Source organism: Cydia amplana, chromosome Z (genome assembly GCF_948474715.1).
Source record: "Cydia amplana chromosome Z, ilCydAmpl1.1, whole genome shotgun sequence".
Classification (NCBI taxonomy): domain Eukaryota; kingdom Metazoa; phylum Arthropoda; class Insecta; order Lepidoptera; family Tortricidae; genus Cydia; species Cydia amplana.
The window spans coordinates 16,449,539-16,461,771 of record NC_086096.1 but is presented as its reverse complement, the minus strand read 5'-3'; the positions used below and the strand labels follow the sequence as shown (position 1 = coordinate 16,461,771).

Genomic DNA, 12,233 nt, shown 5'->3' with positions numbered 1-12,233 from the left:
AAATTTATACGGGTATCAAATTTTATTTTAAGCTAGGAACTTGAAACTTCGTAAAAAGGTATTAAATTAAAATACAAGAAAACTAATTTCAGCGTTTTTGAAAATTCATCCTGTAAGGTGGTGAAAAAGGGGTTGAAAGTTTGTATTGATATCAAACATTTTGTCGAGCGCGGGACTTGAATCTTTGGATTTGGGGATATTATTAGAAGACAGGAAAAGTAGTTTTAGCGTTTTGTAAAATTCATCCCCTTACAGGGTTAAAAAGGGGTTGAAAATTTGTACGGGTTTCAAATCTTATTTTAAGCTATGAACTTGAAACTTCGTAAAAAGGTATTAAATTAAAACTGAAAAAAACTAATTTCAGCGTTTTTGAAAATTCATATCTGAAGGTGGTGAAAAAGTGGTTGAAAGTTTGTATGGAGATCAGATATTTTTGTGAATGCGGGGCTTGAATTTTTGTACAGAGGCATTTATTAGAATACAAGAAAAGTAATTTCAGCGTTTTTAAAAGTACATCCCTTAAAAGGGTTAAAAAGGGGTTGAAAGTTTTTATGGGGTTCACATTTTATTTTAAGCTAGGAACTCGAGACTTCTTAAAAAGGTATTTTATTAAAAGAGAAGAAAACTTATTTCAGCGTTTTTCAAAATTCATCTCTCAAAGTGGTGAAAAAGGGTAAAAAATTTGTATGGAGATCAAACATTTTTGTGAGTGCGGGGCTTGAATCTTTGTAAAATGGCATTTTATTAAAATACGAGAAAAGTAAATTCAGCGTTTTTAAAATTCATCTCTTAAAGGGTCGAAAGGGGGTTGAAAGTTTGTAAAGTTGCAAACAAACTTGAAACTTCGTAAACAGGTATTTCATCAAAAGAGAAGAAAACTAATTTCAGAGTTTTTGATAATTCATCCCCATGGTGGTGAAAAAGGGGTTGAAGATTTGTATGGAGGTCAAACATTCATTTGAGTGCGGGACTTGAATCGTTGTAAACTTTGTATATGGGCATATTATTAAAATACAAGAAAAGTAATTTCAGCGTTTTTAAAAATTCATCCCTTATAATGGTTAAAAAGGTGTTGAAAGTTTGTATAGGGTTCAAATTTTATTTAAAGCTAGGAACTTCAAACTTCGTAAATAGGTAGTTAAGTAGTAGGTTTTATTAAATAGAGGACATGAAAATCTTCTGGTTGAGAGGGATTATATCGAGAACAATTTTATTCAGTTAGGGGCTTGAAGCTTCGTAGGTTGTGAAAGACAAGTATCATGCGTTGTAATATTAATAATTAACAAATGATTAACCGTCCTACTGCGATCTTTTGTTGCATAATGTTCTAAGCTAATGTAGAATATATAACCACCAATATACAAATCCACGCGTACGAAGTCGCGGGCAACAGCTAGTCGTAATATATAAATTAAACCACACCTAAGATCATGACATGACATTACCTACTTCATAAGTCATGGCATTACTGTGAACAATGTAGTGATTGGTTGGAATAAAATGACTGGAATGAATGATGGAAAAAAATGTAATGACAATATTAATTATTTAATTCTTACTGATGTGTCCGACCCGCGTTCAACTTTCTTCAGTAGGTACTCTATTCAATCGAAACGTAGGCATTCATGATGTACACAAACGTGAAGTCGGGATTCTACCACCACAGTGCCGCACACTGGTGGAATCCCGTCTTTAGACGTACACACGATAATGTAGTTCTCTGCGGATGACGGCAGCGAGCATGATATATCGAAAACATATTTTTTCTGCAATCCCTTTAGCTGCAGAGCCTCTAATACTACGGTATTAGAGAAGATCAAGCTGAGCTGTCCAGAAGATATTATATCATCATTTTATTAATGGAACTTAATATCTTGCATCTACATTTTCGATTAGCATAGCGATTTCTACTTATTTAGGATGTATAGTTTTTATGGTTACATATAATCTGTGATTGCCTTTTTGGTTGCCGCTCGGGATGAATGATCTCAATAACTGCTTATTTAATGCCATATATTTTATGAATATATTTGTTACCTACACTTAAATAGCATTTTTCGAAAGGTTTATACGGTATTGCGCCCTTTGTGGCGTATCCATATTACAATTTCAACTTGATATCCCGCGGTGTAGCAACCAAAACGCCGATCACTTCTTATAATGTAGGTAGGTATATATATGTAAACAAAAACTATAACCGATTACAATGAAGAAATCATAACCGATTACGGTTACATACAGTGACTGCGTGTACCTACTGGACTTGGGTTTAAATAATCAAGTTTAAAATTGACATTTGTTAGTGTTGAAAACTATGAGTTTTAATTTTGTTTGAACAGGAACACGTAATACCGTTTATTTGCCCATACGCTTGAGTCCCACCGCTTAGCTTATGGAATTCAATTTAGCATCTTGGCAACAACACATTCTTAAAAGCTTTACGTTATAAGTAAACATGCATATCTCGCATTAATGTTATCGATGTGGAAAGAGTTATGCAGGGTGTTGGTTCCATTTTTATCGACTATCACTATGCCCGTCACTTTCGCACTTACATACTTGTTAGAACGTGACAGGCATGGTGACAAACGATAAAAATGCGACCGTGCTACTAGGGCAGGTGACGACTCTGGATGGTCACTATTATATTATATGTATATAAATGTCAAAAGTAAGGAGGGCTTATTACATTGGCACTACACTAATAGATAGTCCATCAAGTTGTGGGACTTACAATAGTTACAATGGATGTAGGAATGAAACGTCATACTCGTAGTATTTTTATAAACGGTCACGTTTTTGATATAGGTTCCTACATTCCAAATTGAGTAGGTAGAAAAAAATGGAATGTAAACACTAGATTTTTAAGACATGCCTAGCGAATGTGTTACCTACCTTATGCGGATTATTTATAAATTTACATCGTAATTAACAGATACTTTAATTTGAACATTTATTAAAATTATGCATAATAATATACTACTATCCATACCTATTTTACATGTTTTAGCCAATTTGAAGGCCCTACGGTATTTATTTTAGACCCCAAATATCGGTGAGTGCCTCAAATATCGGTTAAAGTTTTAAATCGCAGTTTAAATCTAAACATAGAAAAAACCGGACAAGTGCGAGTCGGACTCGCCCACTGAAGGTTCCGTACAAATTTAACATATTTTTTTACTAATATATAATTTGCAGATTTTTTCTGCATGCAAGTACTTGTAGTAAAAGATGATATTACTTGCCAAATTTCATAGTTCTAGTTCAACGGAAAGTACCCTGTAAATTTTGATCCCTCGAGGGTGCCGAAATATACGTTTTTGGCGGCATAAACCGTCGTAAGTATCTTTTTTTAACGTAAAAGTTTCATTTGTTTACAGTTTCAAGATAATGTAGACCTGAGTACGTATATAACATAATGGATTTAATTTCAATTCGATATCTCCACGCGTTTCCGAGATAAACATACAGACATACGGACAGTAAAGTGATCCTATAAGGTTTCCGTTTTTTCCTTTTAATGTACGGAACCTTAAAAAACGGTATACATAAATGTCAATAAGATGAGGCAAAAACGTGGTTTGTGGGACGATTTTAGCTAACTTTAACTGTGATAAGACTTTTTTGGTAGGTATTTATCTGTTACCTTATCATTTTTTGTCGTTAACTTATTTGAGTTAACAAATATGAACTAATATAGTATTTCCGAAGGAATAAATATTTCTTGAGATTTTAATACTTTTTGTGGAGGCCATAATTGTCGTTCTTTCTATTTCTCAATCAAAACTTGTTTTAGATCCACAAATTTCAGACCATTAAAGTTATGTTAAAAACTATAGTAGTAGGCAATGAGAACAAAATGCCATTTATCAAATATAAGTAAATAATAATTATGATATTTTTTTTAGATTCACAACATCTTGATTTTTGATAAAGGACATTGCATCCAAATGTTATAAAAAAACTCACACTCAAGTATTCGGCAAGAAAAAAAATACAAATTTTTCGAAAAATTACTTGTCTAATGTAATGTTTAGTGATAGCGTAATTGTAGATTTGTCGCGACAATATACATACATATTTGTATAAATCTTCCATTACAATATAGTAATTTGTAAATTTTGTGATATGCCCAGTTGTTATAAATATTTTAACGTGTAAATTGTAATTGTAAGTTTTGTGGGATAGGCCGCTGGAAGTCATTTTAATACGTACGGAAATACCTAGTCGACCATTGATAAAACCTTGTTTCTACTATACGTGAAAGGAAAATGGCGGTGGTCGTCATTATGTTTACCCCAAGCCATCACCATTTAAAAAAGTCCAGTTTCTACTCAGAGGGTTCCGTACCATTATACATTTTAATAATTTACGTAGTCTTTTCTAAACGGCCTACGTTATTTTTCTTTACATCAAGTTTCAGGTTTTTAATGTTTTATTGTTATTGAGATATAACAATATAAAAGAAATAAAACACTCTTCGATGAGGTATGATATCCCCTAATTTTTAACGGCAAAAGAAAAACGCCCGTTAACAGACAGACACACGGTTAAAGGTATGGCAGAAACTTAATACCTAATAGTGTTTGGGTACGGAACCCCAAAAATATAGTTTATCTTATCTACTAAATCGACGCCGTCGTTTCCTAAATATAACAATTTTACATGTACTGGTTTGTAGGTTTGTGCAATTTACTAATTGTAACTACATATCCCGTGCAATCGATAATAAAACGAAAACTGATAAAACAGCTCATAAGCTATTAATTTAGCCTTTTTGGTTTCCGAAAACTTCCTTGATTTTTAATGATTTTTAACGTCATATAATTTTATTAAAAAGAATGTCAGTAGCAGTGGATTTCGTTATTTACATTTTCACCATTTGGGTTTCCTTAAGAACTTAAATGTTTTGAGAATTTAATTTGTATTTGACCGATGTTTTTTTTTCTAGGTTAAGTAAGTAGGACCACTCTACGGACAACTATGTAATAGAGGCCTAAGTAAAAATAGTAATGCATTTACTAACATTAACTCATTTCACTTCGCACGTCTGTTAGTCCAGTTGTCTGTAATAAGACAAAATTCAAGTAAAATAAAAGTGTTATGCAAGTGATTGCCTCGTCCGGGGTTATCCTGGGTGTTATCAGTCTTCCAAGACTCAATCCCTCAATTTCAGCACACACGTACATATACGCGATAAATTAACGAAAATAGTTACATTTTTGGTACACTTATCTGGGCAGTTTATCAAAAGTGACCCAGCACTAGCGCCTTGCACAATACTTGTTGTCGATAACGATGCCAATTTGCTTGTATCATGAGACAAATTAAGTCATTAAATGCTTAGGGCTGCGAGTAAATTACTTTTAAAACAATTGAAGCTAGTATTGATTTGTTGTATTGTACATATGAAAAAGCGCATAGTACGTACGACTACAATACATAGGTGTTCTTGTGCGTTAGATCACTACATAGTATAAAAACAGTCGCTTCCCGCTGTCTGTCTGTCCCTATGTATGCTTAGATCTCTAAAACTACGCAACGGATTTTGATGCGTTTTTTTAAATAGATAGGGTGATTCAAGAGGAAGGTTTATGTATGATTTGTTAACCCGTGCCAGTCGCTAGTATTTAATAATTGTACGGGAGATAAATGAGTTCAAAGTGTAAAAATGCGCAACCTGTCAAAAAACGTGAATTAGAATTAGTTCCAATCTAAAGTGGGACCTGACAGGGCACTCTTCTGCCGAATGCCCCTGGGAGATGATTGATTTAACATTTTAATTCCTTAAAACTCGCAACGTTCTGACAGTCCATGTAAGTCTAGGTACATTCTAAAATGAGCCTCAAAAAATACGAATGCCTTTTTAATATTCTGCATCCCTATTGAAGAACACTGTTGATGGTACGGAAATCTTAAGGCGCGAGTCCTATAGGTAGTAATCTTTTTTATGTGCATATGAGACCCTATTGAAGGCCACGGAGCTCATTAATTAAGTAGGTAAATAATGTAAATTAAATATCATAATCATTAATGTTATACATATTTATGCGTGTACACATGCCATGTATTTATTTCTGGCCTTACGATAAACATCTAAAGAATCTCAACCTGAAAGGCGCTAACTGGAATGTTTTACTATCGACCTACGTTCTGATAATTTTTCTGTTCTTAATAGAATCTTCTCGACAAATAAGATCGTTAACAGAATCTTTTAAATTAATTGTACATTAAGAATATTCTTGGTTGGGACAACAGAAAACAATCCAAATGTAAATTATCTTGTCTTCGCCTCCGAGATTTATCCTTTACATGGTAGTTGTCTAGCTATGCAGCAACCTAACGCACAAGTATTTAGAGTAGAAAGAGAAAACAAGATTGTTGTCTCTTTCTCCCATTGAATGCTCCCCACTCGCCACACCCGGGAGCAGCTTCATTCTTGTCTGTGCGTGCGCACCGACTGCACAAGTGAAATAAACCTACCTACGTTTAATAAGTAAAAATGTCACGACGTCGTCATGAAGAAACCGGTGAAGAACAATGGGCCCGGCTAATGGAGGATTACGAACGGATGTTTCAAGAGGATCGAAGACCGAAACGTCGGCGTATTATATACTCCAGCTCCAGTAGTGAAGATGAAGATGTGCCACCCGAAGGTTAATATTATGGCCCCTCAGCTCGCCGTGTTTTATTGCTTTTACCGTTGAATTCTTCGGTAAAAGAAATGATATTTTTAAATATTTATAAATCCCGTTGTATTCTTCGGGCTAAAAATTGCCTACACAGTACGCATCTATGCGAATGATTATTCAGTTGCATTCCACGGGCCACTTTTGCAGTATTCGACTTATTACCGTTGAATTCTTCGGTAGAAAAATGTTTGTCCTATACATATTTTTAAACCCGTTGTATTCTTCGGGTTATGTACCTATCTCAAAAGAATATTGGAACAGGCTTTCTGCCTTTCTTATTGTTAATTTGGAAAAATAACGCTTGGTATTTGCCGAGAGCAATATAGGTACCGCAACTGCAGGCTACCCTCTTTTTTGCAATATTTGGTAACCCGTTTAATGCGCGTGAGATCATCGCGCCCGAGCATTTGACCTTTATAATTGTTACATTTTTATTTTTACGTTATGTTCGTAAATTGTTACAGAACATCTCAGTCCTACGAATGTGGATGCTGAGGTTTTAGAAGAAACCAATCCTGTTGTTTCTCCCGCCAATAAAGAGGTCGCGGATAATTTTGACCCAGATTTAATAAAAGCTCTTGGCGAAACGGAAACCGAGCAAGGTGAATTTGGAGTGGACCTGCAACCTGACATCGCCAGTCGTTTCCAACAGATTTTGATAAACGGCTTAAAAAAGGAAACGCGGGAGGAGTTATTGAAAAAATATTTGTTTCCCAGCAATGTTCCTCTGGCCAAAGCTCCTACACTGAACCCGGAGGTAGCAGCAATGCTGGTGGAGACATGCCGCCTTCGGGACAAGCGATTATATGGTAAGCAGGATCAGCTTGGGAGAGCTCTTGCGGCTGTCGGGAAGGCCCTGACATATTTATTAAAGAAGAACCCTGACATTGCCGAGGTGATATCTACTTTGAATGATGCCGGCAAACTAATCGCCGATTCTCATTATGCGGAAACCGACACCCGTCGATCAGTCATTATACCTCTGGTTGATAAATCTCTCATTGAATCCTTTAAGGACAGGAAAAGAGATAGTTTTTTGTTCGGTGACAAATTGGGCGACTTAGTAAACACCTCAAAGGGCATAAAGAAGACAAGTCAATTTATACAAGCATCGACATCTGCAAACGCAGGGTTAAACTCGACAGGCCCACCGCCTTATCGACCGCGGCAACAACGAGCCAGGCAATACTACCCGCGTCGTGTCGGTGGGCCGCCGACGACCTACCCTCCGCACCAGCTCGTGAATCGGCGGCGCGAACTACCGACGCGAGCGCCCGGTCGACGTTACCCCCCGCCGCCTCCGCCGCCGCCGCCACCGCGCGCTCGACGTCACCCGCCGCAGACGCATCGTTCAACCTATCGGGATCGGGACCGCAATTAGACTTACAGTCTCAGGTACACGCAGGTCGTTTGCGACATTATTTACCGGAATGGCGTTTGCTTACGAATGATAATTTTATTTTACGTGCTGTTTCAGGATATAAGATCCCATTTATCACTGAACCAAAACAAGCTCTAAGCGATTATCCAAAAAGACTTTTTTCCAAAAATGAGCTAATTGCAATTAAACAGGAGTTAGCACATTTTATTGAGATTGGGGCAATTAAAAAATGTTTTCCTTCTACTGGCCAATTTGTTTCGGATGTCTTCCTAGTACCGAAAAGTGATGGCAGTATGCGCTTTATACTAAATCTCAAAAAGTTAAACAGATTCGTAAATACAGATCACTTTAAGATGGAAGACATTCGAACTGCAACTAGACTAATTTCAAAGGGATGTTTTATGGCTACAATTGATCGGAAGGAAGCTTATTTATTAGTACCAATTCATGATTCTCACAAAAAATATCTACGTTTTTTTGTCGAGGGTTCACTATTCGAGTTTAATGCTATGCCTTTCGGTTTGTCTGTGGCTCCATACATTTTTACCAAAATATTGCAGCCAGTAATAGGTTACTTAAGGGCTCGTGGTTATAAGTCTGTACGATACCTAGATGATCTGTGTTTATTTGGAGATACGGAAGAGATGTGTATGGAAAACGTCAATCATACAATTGAGTGTTTAACTCGTCTTGGATTTGTAATTAATTATAAAAAAAGTAAGCTTACACCTTCCACGTCATGTAAGTTTCTAGGTTTTGTCCTTAATTCAGAGTCAATGACCTTGGAATTACCTAATTGTAAACGTCAGAGTCTGTTGAAACGCTTAAATAATATGGTGCTTACAAAAAGTATACGAATCAGAGATTTTGCGCGTTTCCTTGGTTCGCTTACCGCCGCGTGTCCCGCTATGGCTTACGGCTGGTTATACACCAAGTCTTTTGAACGGGTTAAGTACTTGGCACTATTAAAGAATAATGACAATTACGACTCATTTATGTCTATCCCAGAAACTTTGATAGATGATTTAAATTGGTGGAAGAGAAATATATTATCGTCGGTAAATCCTATAAAGCACTACAAGTACAAATTGGAAATTTTCACGGACGCCTCAACCACTGGCTGGGGGGCTGCATGTAATGGTGAAAAGACAGGAGGTCTTTGGACCTCATCAGAGAGTTGTAAGCACATTAATTACTTAGAACTCTTAGCAGTATTTTTTGGATTAAAATCTTTTGCTGCAGACTTAAGTTGTTGTGAAATTCTTTTACGCGTGGATAATACCACAGCTATATCATACGTCAATCGCATGGGGGGTATCCAATATCCTCATTTAAATTCGGTATCGAACATGATTTGGAAATGGTGTGAAAAAAGAAATATACATATATTCGCGTCATATATAAAGTCATCATTAAATGTGGAGGCTGATAGTGAATCCCGGAAACTTAACGTCGATACGGAGTGGGAATTAGGAGCGTATGCTTTTGCAAAGGTTGTAGAAACCTTTGGTCAGCCGGAGATTGATCTTTTTGCGTCAAGGATAAATGCAAAGTGTCATTTATATGTGTCTTGGAAAAGAGATCCATTTGCGTACAATATTGATGCTTTTACGATAGAGTGGAGTTCATATTTCTTTTATGCCTTTCCGCCATTTTCCTTAATATTGAAGGTTCTAAATAAAATTGTAACTGATCAAGCGACGGGCATCGTAATTGTACCGCAGTGGCCGTCCCAACCTTGGTATCCCTTATTTAAGGCCTTATCTATATGTGATATATTGATATTGCCTCCTAATAAAAATCTTCTTTGTTCGTCTTTCAGACTAACACACCCGCTTCATCGTCAGCTTTCCCTGGCTGTGAGTGTGTTATCCGGGAAGCCTTCATCAGGCAAGGAATATCATTAGAATCTGCAGATATTATGCTCGCTTCCTTGGCGAAAAATACAAAGTCTCAATATTCTTCTAGTTTACGGCAATGGTGGTCTTACTGCGAAACTCATAATCACTTTCCCTATGATATAAATGTGTCTTTTCTATTACATTTTTTAACAGAATGTTTTAAGTCTGGAGCCTCTTATGGAACTCTTAATAATCATAGGTCAGCGATTTCATTGATTTCTCCTCATAGTGTTGGTCAGGATGAAAAGGTTAAAAGGTTCTTTAAAGGAATATTTAAATTGAAACCCATGTTCCCGCGTTATAACGTTACTTGGAACCCATGTGTAGTGTTAGAATACTTACAAACCATTGATAATGATACTAATGATTTAGAACAATTAACAAAAAAGTTAGTCATGTTACTAGCGCTAGCGTCTGGACAAAAGACCCAGACACTTTCATTAATTCGAATAACAAATATTAAATCGTACAATGATCGAATAATAATCACAGTTTCAGATTTGATTAAAACTTCTGGTATCGGCCGTGCTCAACCTGTTTTTAATTTGCCCTTTTTCAATCAAAATTTAAACATCTGTCCACCGACGGTGCTAAATAAATACTTGTCATTTACATCATCTCTTAGACTTGATAATGAAGATCGTTTATTCTTAACACATAAAAAACCGCACAGAGCTGCTTCATCCGAGACTATAGGTCGTTGGATCAAGCAGACTCTTCAGGCTAGTGGTGTCGACACTTCCATATTCGGAGCTCATAGCACGCGGCACGCTTCAACTTCTGCCGCTGCGCGTAATGGTGTAAGTGTCGACGTCATAAGACGATCTGCTGGTTGGTCTGGGCAATCAGCCGTGTTTGCAAATTTCTATGACAGACCAATTGTTGATTCAAACACAAATTTGTTACCAGAATAATATGTTATGTATTAATGTGATATTTAGATTGTGTAAAAATTAATACATTATTTAAATACCTTATATTACTGATGAGTTTCCTTTTGTGTCCTATTTTATTACCTATAACTATATTACACGACGCAACATTGAAAATCTGAACATCTACCATGTAAAGGATAAATCTCGGAGGCGAAGACAAGATAATTAGATGATCAAACGAACTTACCTGAAGTGAAGTTCGATCTTAATTATCTTGTCTTCGCCGAGGAGATTTAAGGGCCCTCCCTCCACTTAATTTCATTTGGTTTGAATATTTATTTTTTCCCCCTTAAGTTCAATGTTGCTGTTCCTATAGTTTCGTCTCTGAAAACAATGAAGCTGCTCCCGGGTGTGGCGAGTGGGGAGCATTCAATGGGAGAAAGAGACAACAATCTTGTTTTCTCTTTCTACTCTAAATACTTGTGCGTTAGGTTGCTGCATAGCTAGACAACTACCATGTAAAGGATAAATCTCCTCGGCGAAGACAAGATAATTAAGATCGAACTTCACTTCAGGTAAGTTCGTTTGATCATCTAAAAATACAGTAAAGAGCGATCTCATCCAAACAGTTTTTGGAAAGCGAATTTATTTTAACAAATTGTCAGAATTTAGTAGGTGACGCATGATGGTGCCTGGTGATAAGTAAAGGGATTTAGTCGATGTCTAATGAGTCTTAGGATAAGATACAAATTTATGTAAAATATACTGATCATGTTACATTTAAGGGGACGGTATATGACGTTTTCGATTTAGAGCTCACTTTGTGCAATCAATTTGTTCAAGAAATGTTTAATAACTGCATTAAATTATACGTAAATTTGTTCACGAAGAAGCCGTGTACCGGCTCTTTACGGCATAATATTTTTTATTTGCTGTAATTCTCTACAAATCGACACTAAAAGTATCCAAAAATCAAAATATGGAGTTCCGTTTGAGCAACACGCATTACAGTTTTGCCTTTAACAGTAATTGAGTTGTTGTGTGATTTTGAAAGCTAAATAACTAAACTAGCAAATTATTATCTACTTATATTTTTACTCACAAATACAACACAGAAATACAATCCCAAATGTAAACTTTCGTACAATTTCCATACATTGACGACATCACTCAAAATTCTTCTTCGAGTCAGATGGCCGCTGGCCTTGGATCGAAGCAGACGTGTACTTCGTCGTAGCTCGTTTTTGACATTATTTAGACATTTCATCATATACGCATACGAAAATGTATACCAGTAGATAAATTGTATTTCAAAAAATAGGGTAAATAAATTTATTTAAAATTTGATTTGTTGTTATTTACAGGTCGTAACGATCGAAAACAG

The 12,233-nt window shown here is 36.1% G+C and overlaps 2 protein-coding genes across 2 annotated transcripts in view; both read left to right on the top strand.

Annotated features, from left to right (window-relative positions):
- LOC134660791 (basement membrane-specific heparan sulfate proteoglycan core protein) overlaps positions 1–12,233 on the top strand; it is a 211,424-nt gene that overhangs the window by 5,591 nt on the left and 193,600 nt on the right. The window lies entirely within an intron of this gene.
- LOC134661617 (uncharacterized) lies at positions 6,503–8,458 on the top strand. Its single transcript, XM_063517758.1, has 2 exons — positions 6,503–6,656; positions 7,145–8,458. Exons 1-2 carry the CDS (start codon positions 6,503–6,505, stop codon positions 8,071–8,073), a joined length of 1,083 nt encoding a protein of 360 aa, XP_063373828.1. The 3' UTR covers positions 8,074–8,458.

Excerpts from the sequence above, each read along its gene's own strand:
- LOC134661617 (XM_063517758.1), top strand. The coding sequence starts at position 6,503 with ATGTCACGACGTCGTCATGAAGAAACCGGTGAAGAACAATGGGCCCGG. Across the intron at positions 6,657-7,144 it reads TGAAGATGTGCCACCCGAAG|AAATTGTTACAGAACATCTC; the intron begins GTTAATATTATG and ends CGTTATGTTCGT.